At 49.2% G+C, this 18,857-nt stretch overlaps 7 protein-coding genes across 7 annotated transcripts; 5 read left to right on the top strand and 2 right to left on the bottom strand.

Moving 5' to 3' along the window:
- Positions 1-224: 224 nt before the first annotated feature.
- On the top strand, positions 225-1,264 carry CGCS363_v011388 (Sterol regulatory element-binding protein ECM22; the record flags this gene model as incomplete). Its single annotated transcript, XM_036643237.1, has 4 exons — positions 225-310; positions 384-1,011; positions 1,120-1,215; positions 1,262-1,264. The coding sequence occupies 4 exons, from the start codon at positions 225-227 to the stop codon at positions 1,262-1,264; spliced, it is 813 nt and encodes a 270-aa protein (XP_036492377.1).
- Positions 1,265-2,989: 1,725 nt separating this feature from the next.
- Positions 2,990-3,912, top strand: CGCS363_v011387 (putative fructose-bisphosphate aldolase; the record flags this gene model as incomplete). The annotated part of the gene is made up of 2 exons (XM_036643236.1): positions 2,990-3,591; positions 3,642-3,912. 2 exons carry the CDS (start codon positions 2,990-2,992, stop codon positions 3,910-3,912), a joined length of 873 nt encoding a protein of 290 aa, XP_036491716.1.
- Positions 3,913-4,979: 1,067 nt separating this feature from the next.
- BOT2-0 (Presilphiperfolan-8-beta-ol synthase) lies at positions 4,980-6,418 on the top strand (the record flags this gene model as incomplete). The annotated part of the gene is made up of 7 exons (XM_036643235.1): positions 4,980-5,050; positions 5,126-5,252; positions 5,316-5,334; positions 5,398-5,565; positions 5,696-5,948; positions 6,016-6,261; positions 6,340-6,418. 7 exons carry the CDS (start codon positions 4,980-4,982, stop codon positions 6,416-6,418), a joined length of 963 nt encoding a protein of 320 aa, XP_036491717.1.
- A 1,543-nt stretch (positions 6,419-7,961) lies between these two features.
- On the top strand, positions 7,962-9,095 carry BOT4-0 (Cytochrome P450 monooxygenase BOT4; the record flags this gene model as incomplete). The annotated part of the gene is made up of 6 exons (XM_036643234.1): positions 7,962-8,025; positions 8,098-8,266; positions 8,329-8,439; positions 8,516-8,780; positions 8,851-9,011; positions 9,092-9,095. 6 exons carry the CDS (start codon positions 7,962-7,964, stop codon positions 9,093-9,095), a joined length of 774 nt encoding a protein of 257 aa, XP_036491718.1.
- Positions 9,096-9,252: 157 nt separating this feature from the next.
- On the bottom strand, positions 9,253-10,869 carry BOT5-0 (Acetyltransferase BOT5; the record flags this gene model as incomplete). The annotated part of the gene is made up of 3 exons (XM_036643233.1): positions 9,253-9,774; positions 9,837-10,556; positions 10,639-10,869. The coding sequence occupies 3 exons, from the start codon at positions 10,867-10,869 to the stop codon at positions 9,253-9,255; spliced, it is 1,473 nt and encodes a 490-aa protein (XP_036491719.1).
- A 3,896-nt stretch (positions 10,870-14,765) lies between these two features.
- On the bottom strand, positions 14,766-15,997 carry CGCS363_v011383 (Zinc-type alcohol dehydrogenase-like protein; the record flags this gene model as incomplete). Its single annotated transcript, XM_036643232.1, has 4 exons — positions 14,766-14,940; positions 14,999-15,353; positions 15,416-15,509; positions 15,572-15,997. The coding sequence occupies 4 exons, from the start codon at positions 15,995-15,997 to the stop codon at positions 14,766-14,768; spliced, it is 1,050 nt and encodes a 349-aa protein (XP_036492298.1).
- Positions 15,998-17,599: 1,602 nt separating this feature from the next.
- Positions 17,600-18,802, top strand: SET6 (putative protein lysine methyltransferase SET6; the record flags this gene model as incomplete). The annotated part of the gene is made up of 1 exon (XM_036643231.1): positions 17,600-18,802. One exon carries the CDS (start codon positions 17,600-17,602, stop codon positions 18,800-18,802), a length of 1,203 nt encoding a protein of 400 aa, XP_036491720.1.
- Between the last annotated feature and the right edge of the window lie 55 nt (positions 18,803-18,857).

Here is an 18,857-nt window from a genome sequence, read left to right as displayed (position 1 = left end):
GGTCTCCAAATTGTGGACCGTTGCCCCAGATTACCCCGCACCGGCTGCAAGATCTCCACGCGGTTTCCTTCACGCTGTCGACGCTGCTCGGATTCTCCCAAAATTGCTTTCAATGACCCCACGAATGATGCCACCAGGTATCACCGCAGCCTTGGTCTCTGCCATCCGTGACCACGAGTACACAATATCTGTCAGGGCGCAAAGTATCCACTGAAGTCCACAACATGGTGATCGAGGAGGAGGGAACTAAACGATACTTCACCAGAGGTCGACTGACCAGAGGCCGGGGCTTGAGAAACACAACTGGATGGTAATACACCTATTTCCCTCTATCCATTGGACGTATGGTCTCATATTTCATTGGCTAAACGTATACCGCATAGCGCAACCTGCCGTCGCCGCCACGTCAAGTGCGACGAGAAAAAGCCTACTTGCGGAGGTTGTGAAAGGACCAAACACATCTGTATCTATGCGCCACGGCGACCACCAAACAGAAAACGCACTGGCAGCCCCGGGGATGTGGCTCATACTCAACATGAGAGCGATGCAGCACAACAAGAGTCTTCTTTGCCTCCGCGATCAGTCAGCCCCGAGCAGCAATCCCCAGAGCCCCAAGAAACACCTCCGGCAGTCAACCATGAGGAGAGTATTTCCGCACCCGTAGTATCGTGGGATGAACAGCCGCAACTGAACATACCTAATACGACGCCGGACGCCGGCCTTAGTGCTGGAGCCCAGGATGAGACATCACCAGATTTTCACGTCAATGAAACACCCAATGTTCAGGCTGGTGGTCCGGAGCATCTTCCAGAGACAAGATGCACGGGTATTACGCCTCACAATTCAGCTACAACAAGCAGCTCTTATGGGGCGAATTTGGAAAACGCAACGGCAGTATGGGTTGACCTACTTCTTCAAGATGCTGCCATGCAAGAGTTCGACTTTACAAGCTTCAACGTGGATCAAGAAAGTGTCGATATTTTTGGAAGTTCCGTTGTGCAGTCACCAGCAGTAAGAAAAGCTCAACCGAGGGTTTCCTCAGATGGGCCACATCCGACTCCATGCACTTCCAACCCTTATTTGACGGAGAGGATACCAAGGTTAAGCGACTACCAACAGTTTGAGAAGCAGAACTGGTACTCGACAAGCCCAATACACATCTCTTCTCATGAGCATGTGATTTTCCAGAACTTTGTGAGGCACATCAGCATGTGGGTACGTAGGCATATTTCCCCGGCGTTTGGCCGTTCTAAATCTTTAGTAGATGGACTTCTTCGACCCTAGAAGACCTTTTGGAACACAAGTTCCCCAACTAGCGGTATGTCTCTCACAGAAGCCTTCTCTGCAGAGCCTGTCACTTAGCAGTTATACCTTGACTTAGATGCATAATGTAGGTCTCATGAACGCCGTCTTGGCGCTTTCGGCTCGCCATCTTTCTTTGAGCTCAAAAGTTGGAGAGAAAGATCATCAAGATCTGAACGAGGCCTTAAAATATTACTACAAGACTCTGCACTACATCCAAGAGGCAATGCAGTACGATACATACAAGACAAGCCTTGAACTGCTCGCTACTTCATCCATCATATCTGCATATGAGATGTTGGACGGATCACGTCAAGACTGGGAAAGACATCTTAAAGGAGTCCACTGGATACAGCGCTCTCAAACCATACATGGTGATTCTGGGGGTTTGAAGCAAGCAGTATGGTGGACGTGGCTTTGCCAAGATGTTTGGGCTGCATTCCGTGAGAAGCGTCGCCCCTTTACATTCTGGAGGCCGGTCAAGACATTGGATGAGCTGGATCCTTATCAACTTGCGGCTCGTTCCGTGTACTTCTTTGCCCAAGTAGTAGCATTCTGTTCCAAAGAAGACACAGAAGCAGCAAAGAATGACCCGATTGCTAGAGTTTCTGCAGCTGATGCGCTCAAAGATCAATTGGAAAATTGGAGGAGGCATCTGACGGCAGAATTCCAGCCACTGCCGTACGCCGGTTCTGTGGACGATGTATTTGAGCCAATTTGGATTCACCCCCCAGCATGCGGTAAGCTGTGACATTTTGAGCACCGCCCCCAGCGACCAAGATATTTACTGACGCCCTGTGAAGCGATCGCATTCCAAGTCTACTACTGCGCTCACATACTTTTGCTTTTGAATGTGCCAGTACTAGGAGGTCTAGAGCAATACACACAGCAACGGAAGCGTCTCATGGAATGCGTGAAGAAGGTTTGTGGGATTGCCTTGACACTCTCTGACTACCCATCGAGTGTCATGTGTTCTCAGTGTCTTTACATAGGTATGTTATCGTCACCGCCGGCCCATGAACTAGAACGCGTGCTCATGGCCTTAGCTGGAATTCCTCTTGAAAGCAGGAGAGAACGAAATTGTGTTCTAGGGCTATTGGAGGCCTGTCGCGAGAGATCCGGCTGGCCAGTCAAGCCGCTAGGAGAGGAACTCTCAGCAAGATGGGAAATCTCAGAGGGTAATTGAGGAATAACTCCAGAAAAATCAAATTGAACACAGATTCAATTCACTTGGTAGAAAAGGAAACAGAAACTTGACTACCGGTGAACCCAACATAAAAGCTCCCTGACTTCGCATTGGTGCTCAAGCTCGAGCCGCATCATACAAAACCTCTGTGAAGCATTTTGAGCCCAGGCTTCTCCCATTCATATTGCAGTTTTCATGCATGTCGGAGAAGCGGGGATGAGACACGATAAAGGTCAACATGGAACAATGGTTCGTGTTGGTTGGTGATCGTGACGTCCCTCGTGACGACTCAGACCCACTGCCATTCGATTTCCTCGACACGGAAGCCAACACATCACCCCAGACCCATCCGTCATGTGGTTGACGTAAATTCGCCACTATCGATATCGGATCATGCACAGAAATAAGTCAAATATCCAATACTTGGGGTTTCCAACGGCTACCACTCGACGAACACACCAATATCAGCATTATCCTAGTTCGAACGTTTAGACACACATCATGGCCGTGCCGACCAATTGGAAAGACAACAATCGACATCTCCAGATCTTACGGAATGCTGAGAAGGGGCGGTATGGCGTGATCGCAGCCATTGCGTACAACCTCGAGCAGATCTACGGGCTTGTTGCCGCTGCTGAGCAAGCTCAGTCACCCCTCATTCTCCAATTCTTTCCCTGGGCAGTGACCTACGCCGACGGTCTGCTCGTCAGGACTGCGAAGGAATCCATCAGCCGAGCAAGTGTGCCGATATCGATACATTTGGACCACGCGCAAGATGAGAACATCATCAAGCATGCGGCCGACAACCTCCCCTTCGACAGCATCATGGTCGACATGTCGCACTATGAGAAGCATGAGAATTTAGAGAAGACCGCAACTTGGGTCAAGTACTGCCACGAGCGCGGTATTGCCACGGAAGCAGAACCTGGGAGGATCGAGGGCGCTGAAGATGGGGTGATGGACACGGCCGGGCTGGAAGCGAGCAAGACGACGCCTGAAGAAGTTGACCAGTTCATCGCCACAGGCGTAGATGCTCTGGCTCCGGCTTTCGGTAACGTCCACGGCGAATACGGAAAGCAAGGCCCGCAATTGGACTTCGAAAGGTATGCCGCTGCGCTGGTTAATCTTTGGTACGCCTCTAATCGAGAATCAGGTTCGACAACATACAAAAACAGATTGGTGGGAGAGTACGGGTTGCTCTTCACGGCACAAATGGATTCCCGTCGGATCTCATGCGGCAATGCATCGCTGCAGGGGCGACCAAAATCAACGTGAACAAATTGGTCCTAGATGAGTATTACATGCATCTTAAACATCAAGTTGCACGGGTACCACACACCACCTTAATCGAGGAGGGGACGTATCATGTGAAGCGACAAACGATGGAGTGGATGGAGATATGCGGATCAGCCGGAAAGGCATGAGTGATGTTGGTCGGTGGCTAAATGAAGAAGGGCAAAGGGGTAATTAGCAATGGATCGATGCATATCCTCATCTTCTTTACCAGATCCAAAAGAACATCGTTCTCGTTTGGCTGGAGGCGCGTGCATCAATCCTGCTACAGATCCGACTGAACTCGGCTGGTGAAATCCCATGCATCTTTGGGAAGACGTCGCCTCCGTCAGAGTTGAGGTCAAAGTTGCCGATTTCATCACCCTCCATCGCTGCTGGAATTGTGGAAAATGCGCTATAAACGCGTCCAAACTGCACTGAGTCACAGGGACTTGTCTACAAAAACATCCATTCAGGAGGCCCACACACGGCAACGCCAGAGAACCGGGGTCGCACTATTTTACTCTCCTGGCAAAGCCCGATTTCATGCTGGGAAAAGAGGACATTACTAAGATGAGAATTCCAAGTGGAATTTCTAGATTGAGATTGGCTTATTGATATTGCTTTGTATAGACGAGCCTCCGGCACGAAAGCTATAATCTGTCGGCGTTTACTCTTTTTGGCAATTGCCGTTAGGCCGTATCAGATGCTCTCCTTTGGGAGAACGATAGCCTGTAGTACACCGGTTCGTGCTTTCAGATGCTTTGCCACCCCGTTGACAGGCTTCAGATATGCGGCCATACGGCAGTTTACCCCCCTGCTATCGCACGATTACATCTTGCGTAAGGCAAACGACGATGAGGCGTCATACTTAAGAATCAGAGGGAAACCTCTACGCCTAACCCATATGAAACGGGTGATCGATGGTCGATAATATCTGGTAGTGTCGCTCACTCCAAAGATCCAAGTCTCGTCAAGAATTATTCGATTCGCCTTACACGTATATCATCGGAAGTTAGAACCTACGAATACGGCAACGCTCTTACGCCAGTCGCAGGACGTCGAGATGGATCCCGCCTGTGACGATGCCAGTAGCAACAGCTCAGACTCTGGCTACGAAACTATTAGTTTGACTTCCCCGATGCAATCAAAACCAGAAAGAAGGCAGATTGCCAAACGGCCACCTTTCGTTCGTATCCCAGAGCTATTTGGTTCCATCATGTCCACAAAGCTTGTTGTCAATCCCAACTACTTTGAGGTAAAAGCTGTCGGAGACGAATGGATTGCAAGGTAAGCGTACACTTTCAAATCCAATTCTGGAATCGTTTTCAGTCCGAAACTAACGCACCGAGCTTCGTCCGGCAGTGTCATGAAGTACAACAAGGCGGAAGCAGCAAAGAACTCCAAAGTTGATCTGTGTTTCCTGGCATCAATTTGGTCACCAATCGCCTCAGAACACCGCCTGAAAATCATGTTAGATTGGCATCACTGGGTTCGTCCTTCCACTAAGTCAACTCATATACTTCCAAATATTGACCAACGATTACCTCAACAGGTGTTCCTTTTCGACGATCGTACGTGGCTCTTCCATTTCGAATATTTTCTTCCAAGTTACTGATAACGCATCGTCATGAAAGAGTTTGATGAAGGACACCTCAGAGAGGACCCGGCCGCTGCTGCTGAGGAGATCATTCAAAACATAGCCATCATGGGCGGTGATGCGCCTCGCTACACTGCTGATTCTAATCCCATTCGATATGTGTTTCAGAGATGCTGGGACGCCATCAGCGAAGTATCTAGTCTAGGTTTGTCCTACATTCTCCTTGGAGCAGACAACCATCTTCTCCCATTGCCCATCCTCGCCTCATGGCAGCTGACCAGGCTTCGGGCATTCTTGAAGACGCAAGCTCGTACAGCACTGATATTCGAGAGTAGAGATGCAAAACCGATGGATTGATCAACACAAGCGCTACTTTGGACAACTCCTCGTGCAGGTCGACCAGCAAGTCAGCGGCCTAAACTTCACACGCGACGTAGATGAGTACATGAACATGCGCAGAGGTACAATTGGCGTGTACCCAGCCATCAACCTCACCGAGTACGGCTCAAACATCAACTTGCCACAGCACGTGTACGAGCATCCAAGCCTGCAGGAATGCATGACTGTCTCGGCAGACCTGGTGATATTGTAAGAATTAAGAGTGCACAGCGTTTTGTATTCAAGCCTTTGAAGCTGACATTGTTCGTTCTCCTAGGGTGAATGACGTCTTGTCTTACCGCAAAGACCTGGCATTAGGCGTAGACCACAACTTGATTTCGCTACTCATGGAGAAAGATGGTCTCAGTATCCAACAGGCAATGGACGAAATTGGTAATATGGTCAACCAATGTTACCGAAGATGGTATCTTGCTCTGGCAGAGCTGCCATCCTATGGAGAGAAAATCGACCGCGAAGCTATGAGATTCGTGGAGGTTTGCAGGGCGTTGGCGCAAGGGAATCTGTATTGGAGGCAAGTAAATCCAAAGTTTCGACTGTCTTGTCATGAACATTAGACGAGGAAAGCTAACAAGATCAACAGCTTCAAAACAGGTCGTTACTTAGGCCGCGAGGGCCATGCCGTCCACGAAACAGGCATCATGCATCTTCCACCCGCATAGAAGGAATCTTGATCGTTGCTGGGAAAATTGGAGTGCATTGGAGTGGAGCTTATCATAGATTGATACAAAAGTTGACGCAAGGATCGCGGGCGCTGCTGTTTCTCGCAGTGAATTCTCGACAAACCCCGAAATGGGAGACCATTTAGAAATATAGGACTTTTCGCGCAGCATATCTTTTTCACACATATGTAGCAACAGTGATTTTTGATTATATCCATGCATTCCAATGAAGCTCAATACCATAGGTCTCAAGTGACCCCCATCACAAGTTGTGCATGTGCACCTTATCTGTCATGCCACTTTTAATGCCACCGTAGCTGTGAAAATGCTGCTAAAGGATTATCTCCACATGAATGAGTGCAGCCGGGAGAGTTTAGCTTTGATGCGGCAAGGAAATAGCCACGTTCTGATATCCAAGAGATAATCGGGTGAAGAAAAGCCATCGTAAGACATGAAGTTGCACATTCATGATTCGTTGAGCAAACCCCTATCTGAGTCGCCCATGAATCTTTGTGGGTGTTCTTCCTCAAACGAGTATCGAGGATTTCCGTTTCGGGATTCAGCGATCGGTAAGTCTCTAATTGGAACTCCCCGGCCACCTCTGGTTGGTTGTCGTACACTGAGAAGGGGCGCACCAACAGTATATGTGGAGGTAGATTATCCATTCCTTGGGGATTCGCAGAAGTGCGCTATGATATCCGAAGAACGCGGCTCACCATGAATTACGATAATGTCATCGTAAATGAGACCCGTGAATCCAGGTCTAGCTGGTCTATCGGGCCCCAGCTTGCCAAAACAATCCACAACACGCCGCAGCAGTGGGGATGGAAAGCAGTGGTCACATGGATAATTACTATTGTAAGGATCAATTACACATCTGAGGCGTACTAAGAGCGATATCACTAATTGCTGCACATAAGATAATCTGTCGATGTATTGCCGTATGGAGCTACAATTTATGGTTTCATCCCCTGGCAAAGTTTCCAGGACCAACTTTGGGCCGATGTTCTTTGGTAGGCAGAGAGACAAAAATGACAGCACCAAACTAAGGTATTAACGCGACATTCAAAAATTAGTTATATCGTTTCTTTCACAGCTCTCGGGGTAAAATCCATATTGCAGTTGAGCGAGCCCATGACAAATATGGTGCGTTTCGAACCATCGTCGTTTCGATTGCACGCGACATTGTTTTTGACATATTTTGCCAGGCAATATAGTCCGGATCTCGCCTAATGAGCTGTCGTTTGCCAGTGCGGAGAGCTGGAAAGCCATCTACGGTCACCCCGGAAGCGGCAGGCAGATTGCGCGGAAAGGACCTTTCTATGACGTCTTGGCTGCCGGCTTCAGCAGCAGATGCATCGGAAGCGAGCGTGATCCCCAGAAACACTCCGTCATGCGCAAGATTTTGAGCCCATCTTTTTCGCAACGTGTTTTGGTCGAACAAGAGGATATTATCTCGGAAATTGTTGACAGGTTTGTCACGAAAATGGGAGAAAAGGGGGGATCTGGAACGAAAGGTTTGAACATGACCAAATGTTACAACATGAATTCATTTGAGATTCTTGGCGAGATGGCTTTCGGAGAGAGCTTCCGCAATCTTGACATTGGTGAGTAGACTCATCTCTGGCTTCAGTCAGAAATGCTTTGGCAGATGGCAGCTCCGCTGATTCCAAGACCAGATATCCTGAATTCTTGGGCGGATACTGCACTCGAGCATCTCTACATCGTCACTCTTATTGACAATTTGCGGCGCATTGGGTGGGTGTCCAAACTTGCAAGACTACTCATTCCCACATGGATCGTCACCAACAATCAACATTCGAACTATAGCCGCCAACAGGTCGAGAAGTAAGTTGAAAGTTGTCCAATGGTTCTCAGTCAACTCATGAACTAACTAAACCTCTCGTTAGCCGTCTTCAAGTCAAAGCGGCTCGCAGCGACTTCGTCAGTCCGCTCGTCGACAAGGTTCGCGCAGGAGAAGTCTCTAAGGAGGAAATGACAGCTCACGTTTCAACAATCGCGTACGTTCAGTCAAGATTCCGTCGAGTTTGCTTCCATGAAATTTTAAAGGATACATTACCTAACGTGACCCCGCAGAATTGCTGGTGGAGAGACCGTGGCAACTACTCTATCAGCCTTGACATGTTTCCTCGGTCAGAATCCAGAGAAGCTGGAACTTCTCAGCCAGGAGATCCGTGTCGCTTTCAAAACCTACGACGAAATAACCGGATCGAAGGCCCAGCAGCTACCATACCTGCAAGCTGTTATCAATGAAGGTCTTAGACTGTTTCCTCCCGCTTCTGGGGGCGCGACCAGGCTCTCTCCTGGCTTTGAGCTGCACGGCCAACATATACCTGAAGGCGTGAGTTTGAACAAGCCAGGGCAATCAGTGTATTCTTCACTAATTAAAACAACTACTGATGGATGTACAGACGGACATCAGCGTCAGTCCCTGGTCCACCGTTCACAATCCAGAGTATTTCTCCGACCCCTGGCATTTCAAACCAGAGCGATGGCTGGACCCTCATTACAAAGATAATAAGGATGCCAGTCGTCCGTTTCTGCTTGGTCCTCGGGACTGCTTAGGAAGAAAGTAAGTCACAATTCACTCTCATCGCTCTGAGAGTTGACCGGTCTGACAAATTTGCTACGTCTAGCTTTGCATGGATGGAGTTGAACCTCATGTTGGCGAAACTTCTGTGGTCGTATGACATGGAGCTCGTGGATAAAGATATTAAGTTTATAGAGAAGAGCAGAGTGCATGTCTTGTGGTGGAAACCAGACTTGTTTGTTAGATGGCATAGGCGTCCTACGTAAACGGCTATGTTCTCCCCTCAGAAGTCTTCCATGCCTTCTTCTATCTTCCGCTCCATCATACCCCATTGACCCTGCGCTCTCTGTCCTCCAAACCAGTAGTTGCCTGAGGAGTCCTTGCCAAAAAGAATGAGCCCATCATTAAACTCATAAGGGCCTGGGACTGCCTGGATATACGAAGGAAACAGGGGGTCATCGAGTTTGTTGACAGATGCTGCCGAGAAATCGGTCTCGTAGAGCCTAGCCCTTTGCCAGTTCGTGAACATCAACAGCTTCATGGAGGTGTCGCCAAATAGAGGAGGGGCCTTGTTGATCGGGTCCTGCCGGATTAGTGATGTATAGGCTTCAATCTGCTCTCGTGAGCCTTGCTCAATGAGCGTACGACGGATCTGGGAAGCCACATAGCTCAGCGACTTTTGGAGAAGATCTTTCGCGGGTATCAGAGTTACAACGAAGCCGACGCAATTGCTTAGTATCGGCCTGTCGTTGGGTATGAGGTCTTTCAAAGCCCGTCGCCATTCATAAACCTGCTGTAGGGCCATCTAGAAGTATCATTATGTCAGTATGCTGTACCAGCTCTTGATTATTATGCATGATTACTTACCGTACACTCAGAACTTTCAGAGAGACTTGAAAATGAGAGGCGTGCAACCCATGCTAGGATCACGTCTCCTTCACTCACAAACTTTGGCTTTTCCTTGCCGTCGATACTTGGCTGCGCCTCAAGCTCAGCCATGGCCTTTTCCTTGAGCCCCCGGAGGTACTCAGCAGGAATGCAGACAACGCGATTCTCCTTCGGCCTGATGGCCAGATTGTAGAAGTTCCAGAAGAGCCACTTGCATAGACTGATCGTGGACATGTGCTGATGAGAAAGAACGTGTGGCCTGTTCGGATTCTTGCCCAAATCTTCCAGAGCATAGGCACCTGTCAGTGGCTTTGGTATGTCATCTTCCCGCCCTTGAAGTTTCAGCGACCAAGCGTTGAGAAGAGACCCGATAGATACGGCATCAGCCGACAAATGCAGCCAATGAAGGACCATGACTGTCGAGTTCTTGAAGGAGACGATACGCAGTCCAAGCTGTGGCCGATCCGTGAAGAGGTAGTCATTCAACCCTCTGGGAATGTCAGGGCCGAGGTAGAGGTCCGATAGATGGCTGGGGTCACCGACAATAGAGGGCTGACCGCTGCTCGGTGGGCGGGGTATTTTGGATGCAGTGGGATGATCCTCGGCAGCCAAATGACTTAGGTCAACATGTTCAAATCCGACGGCTGGGCGGTCTGCAGAAAACTCTTTCGGGATGTGGTGTTCAAGCTCTCCACGGTCCTGTACGGCCATTCCAAGTCAGATCTTCATCAATTATTCAAGAAGACGTGCTTTTTCGGATGATTCGAGCACCATGCCTTACATTTCTTCTCAATCTGGCTCCCAACTTATTCCAACCCGGCTGATTTAGCAGACCTCCTAGAGAGTCATGTAGCAATCCAGTCGCAAGGACACTGTCAAAGTTGAAGAGGGCGTAGAAGACAAAGTTTCTGAAAATGATGGTATCATCAAAAAATCCCACGGGAATAACTTCATCAGTTGACACACGCTGAGGTTGCGGTGATCTCCAATACTTGGCAAAAAGGTTGAACATTGTGTCGAATAATTTGCGGATTCTCTAAGATTTCAACCCAAGGGCAGGAGGGTCGTCTCAAGAATCCGAGCCATTTTATGTAGTAGCGTTACCTTTTTCTTAGAGATAAGGAATGTGATTTACGAACCTGGATCTTGAGCAGGCTGAAGCTAGAATGCGGATAAATCACCCAGTTGCAGGAAAAGAAGTAAAAGGCCGGGCGAAAGTCGATGCCGGGGTAGGATGTGCCAATTTAGAGCAATAACCCTTTGCGGAATATGTAAGACGGAAGATGAGTCTGACCCTGAACACCTCACCCAATCATCCTCGACAGCGCCAACGTGGTCCCACTGAAGCATGCAATTGACACCATCGTATGCTCACTCGGACGTGTGGCTCGAGCAGGCTGTGCGGAATTTTATCTGTCTTGGGATGTTTGCGACTGTTTGCCCGAATGCTCTTCATCCACTCGTGTAACACAAGTCCCATAATTTCACAGGGAGACATCCACGCAAACGCTTTGTTTTGCTTGGCACCGCATGGCATTGGGACCAATCGCAAGCCGTGCTATCTTGTCAACATCACTGTGAATCATTCAAACTTGAGCTATGTATAATCATGCGTTTCCTTTTGAGATGATGATTTTTTGTCGACAGATGTCGGAGGCAATTTCATGTAAAATCAATAAAGACCGGCACTGGGCTCACCACAATCAACCAAATGAGGCGCATGTTCCCCCATACAGTGGCAAGAGTGACATTCTTTCACATTTAAAACATATAATTGGTCTTTTTCGCATCCGACGCCGTGTAAAATCACCATTGCTAATGTTTTTGAGCAGAAAACATTGGTAGTCTCATGTTTTTGAAGGGTCCGATTGAGGATTTGCAGCTCTTCCAGATATTTTCTAACTTCTAAGTAAGCGCTTGCCTTAGCCTTTCCATCTGCCGCTGGTACTCTTCATTTACAGTGTCTAGGCCAGATAAATTCACTTTGAGACTCGTGGTTGAGATGAAAGAGAACAATTCCTTCATTCTCGAAGTTATAAGGTGTTCAGCAATCAATCGCCGATCAGCCCTATCCTCCACGACGAATGATCCCATGGTGATGTTCAGAGCAGAACCTGACAGTCCGGGGTCTTTGGCAATGTCTCCAGATCTTGCTAAAGATGAAGCTTTCAATAGCAACGAGACCAATTGTTGCACATTCATCAACATGAGAAGCGCGAGGCTCGGGGTAGTAGAACATGCCGAAGCGCACGTGTCGATACCCTTCCATCTGTACATGCAACGCTTGAAGAGAAGCAGTACACGGTCCACTCGAACATTCTCGCCAGATGTCTGGAAACCAAATAAACCTGCAGTCAAGTCTTGGAGGCATGTGCATACGCTCGAGAACGAGTTTGCCGAGTCGGATAGGGAAGGGCTTTTAGGAAATCGTACGACGTCTATGACATCGTGAAACCCAGTCAGAGGTGATAGACGGGCAGGCAGCTTATCTTGGGTGGATCCCAAATGCCTTAAAGTCCATGAGTGATCAAGAGGTGTCTCCAGAGGGGTTTCCAACGTTTTGGCTCGTCCATCTTGCCCATGTGGTGTACTCCTGCTTATATTGAGTGCTGATGAGAGGGTTGCTGTTGATAAAGCCCGATCCGAAGGACTATGGTTGCCAATGGACCTTTCATCAATATACTTTGATGTTGAAATCATGTCTGGCACATGTGACATGACACAAGTGTCGTTTATGAAACCAAACAGGCTGCCCATGTCGTCAATTTCATCTTCAGCTTGTCGATTTGCTATGTCTCGAGATGTAGCTGCCGTACTTGGACTTCCACTTTGGTCGCCAATTATATCGATGTTGTCCAATTGAAAATCGAAGATGTTTTCTCTCCCAACAAAGTCGTTCTGTCCGCCTGGTGTTGGGCTGAGCGCTCTTGGCGGTGTTGGACTTATGACTGGGTGGCTGTCTCCATCCTGAACCGTTTTCTCCCCGACGACTTTGGCTGGTCTAGTTGATCTAGGTGGTCCTTCTCTGCCACTCTGATTTGATTGTCGAGGTGCGTGTTGATTTGAGCTGTACGTGCATGTCCTTCTCGTGCTGTGACACCGGGCACATTTGTCTTTGCTGAACTTCTCTCGACACTTGACGCGTGCTCTTCGACATTCGTCGCACGCTGGCTGCCTCTGCCGCCTGCCGCGAATCGATGAAAATGCGTAGAACTCTGTTGGAGAATTGTCTTCGTTCTTGTCAAAAGAGAGAGTTCCATACATCTTGTCGATCTAGATTGTGTGATGATTTGGGTACCTTTCGTAGAGAATGGTACCAACCTTGGAAGTCCTCGTCAATCGAAGCCCACAGCCCTCGGAGCAGTCTCCGAGTTATGAATGAGGTGGTTCCCATGACACGTCATCGGGATGTTCTCGTCCCCGCTGCAGATTTCTGCGACTGGGAGGGGAACATTCCGGTGCAGTGTGTTGCTGGTTGTTGGTTCCGATACTGGGGGCCGCAGGAGACCCTGTTCCCTTGCAGATAGAGATCTGTTGGTAGTCCCCGCCGGCGAATTCCTGGACATGTTTGGGGGTTTCGGGCCCGTGATGCAGCTGGATATGTGTGTACAGTTTGGCGTCAGTATCAACATTCAAGCCCATTCAAAACTCTAAGTAGGCAACGAATTTGACTTTCATCAATGCCAATGATGTTTAATTTTCGCAGACAAGTTGGCGTAGTTGGAGCGTGTTCCACAGGTGAATTCCTTCTGTACAACCCCTGATGAAATGTGGCAACCAACGCCCGGCCGCAAAAGACACCCTTACCGATAAACTTGGATAGGATGAATACCGACGTATCATTCGTAACCCAACCCCGCACCTCCTGGCTTGCATGCAAGTTGAGAAGAAGTACCACGCCTATAGACCGCGAAAATCAGACGATAGAGTGGGTGGGTTCCTCGAAGACCCTGTCAGGTAGAGGGTGTGATGGGGCATCTAGGGCAGATTTACCAACCAAGGATATTTTTACACCCCTGCACATCTATGTTTACCCTTACAGTGACTCCAAGATATTCGTGGTAGACGATTTGGTTGTTTGAAGAATAGAAAATTGGATTTTGACGCTTCTTAGGTGCATGTCATTCAACCAGCGATACGCCATGGAGATCGAAAAATGGTGAGCTGGCAAACACCTTGCCCGATACCCCTGCAGAGCTAAAAGTCTCCATCGGTCCCAACATCGGCTGCGTCGGCTACATCTGGGAATCTTGTCTTGTTGGTGCAGTTTGTGTTGGCATGCACTCGCGAATCCCATCTGGCGAACATGGGCATCATTGGGATGGTCATGGGCTGCTGACTCGCGAGGTGCATGGATAGGGAAGTTGCACGTCGCTTCTGCGTGTTGCTGCTGCCCTGTGTTGCTGATAACAGGATTTCCTTCGCCCCCATATGCATGGCAATGACTGCTTCGCCAGCTCTAGTGGAGTACCAGAATGCCCAAGACCTGTGGTATAATGTCGTGGGTTGCCCAATGATATGTAGGTATGGCCCCTGAATCAACGGCCATCCCATTGACTTTTTTCTCAATTTCAATAGGTACATTGGCGTTGCCATCCCTTGATTCGTGCGTGTCGAGCGTCACGTCAGCCCACCGCCTCTTTTCTTCGGACAACAGATCAGCCTCCGCTGGCTGTGGCTATTGTTAACAGCTAGAGCAGCCTACCTATCTTGCAAAAGTAGATGGGCTAGCCGTTATTCTGTGCGGCTAATAGTGCCGTAGTCAATTGTACAACAGAAAATGTCGTATTAAACAGATACACATCATCAGGAACTATAGCACTGTCATTGTGACAAAGAAAAGCCAATATAATATGTGTTACTTAGAAAAATGCCAACATGTCATTGAGGACGGTGACACAGCATCCCTCAGACTTTGATCACCACCTTTCCCACGTGCTTTCCGGAGTACAGGTAGTCACAAGCCTCCCGAGACTCGGAGAAAGGGAAAACACGGTCAATTAGAGGAGTGAGCGCAATCTTGTGCTTCTCGAGGAAGTCGAAGAGCTGGATGTAGTCTTTTTTGGACCCAACCTTAATGCCCCTGCAATTTCGAAGAGTGATTAGCACAGCTTTTAGTCTTTTGTCTTGCCTGAACTCACCTCAGACTAGCTCTCTTGCTCATGAAGCCCAGAATCGCGCTCTGGTCCCACTCTGCCTTGAATCCGTCCAAGAATCCAACCAGAGAAACATGGCCGTTCTTCTGGCGCAAAGCATCCAGGTCTTGTATGATGGATGCTGGACCAGTGTTGTTGACCACGACATCGACTCCTCTACCGTTGGTAATGCGCCGGACCTCGGCTGCGACATCGGGTGTTGTCTTGTAGTTTATTCCTTGGATCGAAGGATGAAGTTTCTTGATGGCAGCGATCTTCTGGTCGGAAGACGATGTAATGATTGGCTGGACACCGGCAGCAATGCACAAGAGGAGGGAGAACATGCTCACACCACCGGTCCCTTGTTCATAAGAAGGTCAGTTTCACTTTAGGTCGACAGAGGTATGATTTGGGATCACGTACCTTGCAACAGAACGCTCATGTTCTTTCCGGATGCATCGCTGGGAAGATCTAACACGTTCCAGGCAGTAACTCCGGCGCAAGCGAGAGTGGATGCCTGAAGAAACAGCTTTCATCAGCAACTACTCACACTAAGGATAGACATTTACAGGGACATACCTCCTCCCAGGATAAATACTCGGGCAGGTGGACGAGCTGTTTCGCTTCAAAGACTGCATACTCTCGAAGAACACCTTGAGCATCTCCTCCAAGTGCTGCAACATCATCGTCAATGTAATCATCGATGTCGTTGATGTCAAAGATAGGCACAACGTGGTCCCCCTGCTTGAAGTCTTCAACAGCGTCCCCAACCGCCACCACCTCGGCTGCACAGTCAGATGCGATGATACCTCCGTCTATGGACTTGGCGGGATAGCGTCCATAGAGTATGCCGACATCTCGGAAGTTCAAAGAAACCGCGTGGATCTTGATGACGACGTCGTTGGAACCTAGGTTCTTGGGCAGTGTCTCGGTAGCGGGTTCAACACTCAGGGGTAAGCTGCCGAGAGTTCGCCTGATGGACTGATAGGTCTCTGGGTAAGCCATGTTGAGATGAGGAAGACAGTGATGACTTGTGTTCTCAGGAGAGCAGATGCTGTTGCAACGGAATGAATGCAAAATCTCATTTCACGAGAATCGAGAATGTGGGAGTCTTATATGATCTCGTCGGGTTGCGGGTACCGTACCATCATGCAAGAGGTGACCAATCTCCGCCGCATGATATATCAGATAGTCTTTGTGGTGAACGTTTGACGAAGCCGGGAATAACATGGGGTAAGGGTTGTTGTGACTGCTGTCAGCAATGATCGAATTCATGATAGGATGAGATCGAGCGCACGAAGTCGGAGTGACGGCACGCAGAAGTAAGCTACGATCTGCCTTCCTGATTTGTAAGACGGTAAGACTTACGTTTGGTGAAACTCCGCTAACCAAAAACTCCGCTGTCCCCATTTGTAATCGAGCACCTCAAGCAATTAAAGGCTCCAAGAAAGAAAAACGAAATACAGCGCTATCCCCACGAAAATCGCAATTTTTGCCAGCAGCTTAGATGTCAGATAATAAACTTGGGCACGTCGCTGGAGCAGACCTTCGTGTATTGCTTCGTGCTATCTTTCTACACTGCCACAAGCTTTCCTTTTTTATACGACACGCAAAGTTTAGGAGTCAAAGAATCATTTCCTCGATTCATGTTTGTCGATGAGCTCTAAAAGATCGGGGCATATGTCGATGTCCAGTAGCAACTGTGTAGGATGGCTCATGGACTGGATCTATGAACATGTGATCGGTCGCAAGCATGTGATTGGTCAGGGGTTCCCTGACCAATTGTGCGAGGCCTTTTTGTCACTCTTCACCATCAAACGCCCGAGGACTCTGTCTCTTTCTGTGTTAGTCGTTGTCCAGCAGCGTCTTTCACCTTGACGGGTTGAGGCTGAAACCTTGATTCAAACCATGGTTCATCCGAAGCTTAATTGTTTCAACCTGCATGTCTCTGCCGTTGTCGGATTTGTCGCCGCCAGAACTCGACATTCAATGTCGTGTTCAACTTTTTACAGCACGATGCGTGGGCGGCTATCTGTGTCCTTCACCGCTTGTTGAGACCTTGCCCCCGAAGAGTCTGGACCGTTGAACAAGGCGTTAACCCCGAAACACGACAGATTTTTTTCCAATCCGCAAGCAGCACCCAGCTCGCTTATCGGAATTGCTTCACGCTAGTCCAGAGTCAGCTTTTCCAATCTCAGGGTCCGGGTCCACCCACGAGATTTAAAAACCCACCGCCACCTACTTCATCGCTTTCTCCGTTCCCTTTACCCCTCCAAGACAAATTGCCCATACCTCAAATCACCTCTTCTGCAGCATGGCATTCTTTCAATTACTTATTTCCAGCAGCAGTATACGTGCGTCTAGGAGTTGAACACACTTCACTCGCTTTGCATTGCTATCTTGCATCATCAGTGCTACCAAGATTGACCACAGAGACTCAATTGCCCCGGTTGCAGACGCCTATTGATCCCGCGTGTCACCACATTGCTCAGATCGTGTGCATTGATATCACCACATTCACCCGCGACTAACGTGCATTCATTCACTGTGGATATCACCAAATTCAACATGGCTGCTTCACTCACGGCTAACCTACAATCGCTCACTATGACCGCTACCGACAGCGACAACATGTCTCAATCGACAACTAACCCCATCATCGACCTCCTCGAAAGCGATACCGCCGCCTCACTGACGAGCTATCCAGCATCGAGCGCCTCGAGACCCTCCTCCGCCTCCTCAGCTCCCTCCGACGATCTCTCGAAAGCACAACTCCCGGGAGCACCCATCTCGCCCCTGTTCGAAGTACGCGACACACCCACAGCCGGTCGTGCCGTATTCGCCACCCAGGATATCGGAGCCAACACCCTCCTCTGGAGTGCAGAGGACCTCACAGTCTTCGCCCTCCTCCGCGAGTACAAGCGCGAGGTCTGCGGACAGTGCTTCGCGTACGACTACGGCCGAGACCTGCGCATTCGGGATCAGGTCGTGGGCTTCGCCTTCTGCTCGGAGGAATGCCAGAAGAAGTGGCACCAGGAAACTGGTGAGCTTGGCGTCCAGGCATGGACTGAAGTCGAGAAGCTGGTCAAGAAGAGGAGTAAAGAGGATAATGAACTGGTTGATATTGGTTTACCCCGGCCGCAAGCAAATGAAATTGCAGAGGTCTGGGAGGAGACCAAGGCACAGGCAGAACTTGTCCGGGCGTCAAGAATGGCGGAGTTGGGTGGCGAGGGCGTGAAGATCACAAAGCAACACCGCAAAGCTGTTCAAAAGGCGCTCCAGCAACCAATCCAGCCGGACGTCATGAGCTTTTGCGTTAGCGGTCTCGTCGCCCGGTACAACCACCCCGACAAGTGGGAGCATGTGCTGTCGCTCGCTGTGGATTCAACGCCGTACAGCAATGCAGACAACTTGAAGGCGTTCACCCGCACTTATCTGCATCTGCTCGCCATTCTTCCTCTCCGACTTCTTTCCCTCGCCACCCCGGAGACTTTCCACCAACTCATTTCGCACGACAGTCATAACTCATTCGGTATCCGCTCGTTGGAAGACGAGGGGTCTGAGTTCTTTGGTTATGGTTGCTGGCCATCGGCTAGTTACTTCAACCACTCCTGCGGCCCGAACATTGTGAAGAGGAGGGAAGACAGGGTATGGGAGTTCAGGGCTGCAAAGGACATTGCGAGTGGAGAGGAGATGAATATCACCTATTTGGGCGGCGAAGAGAAGGACATGCCAAGGAATGCCAGGATGGCGATTCTGAGGAAGAATTGGGGTTTCGATTGTGGATGTAAGAGGTGTCAGGAGGCATGATAACATACATTGAATTTCACCAATAATCCACGTCTCCTTCATACAATGAAATCGT

This window comes from Colletotrichum siamense (assembly GCF_013390195.1).
Source record: "Colletotrichum siamense strain Cg363 chromosome Unknown KSG_Cg363_contig07, whole genome shotgun sequence".
Lineage (NCBI taxonomy): Eukaryota > Fungi > Ascomycota > Sordariomycetes > Glomerellales > Glomerellaceae > Colletotrichum > Colletotrichum siamense.
Note: the sequence above shows the minus strand (reverse complement) of the source record. Positions and strands in the feature narration are given on the sequence as shown.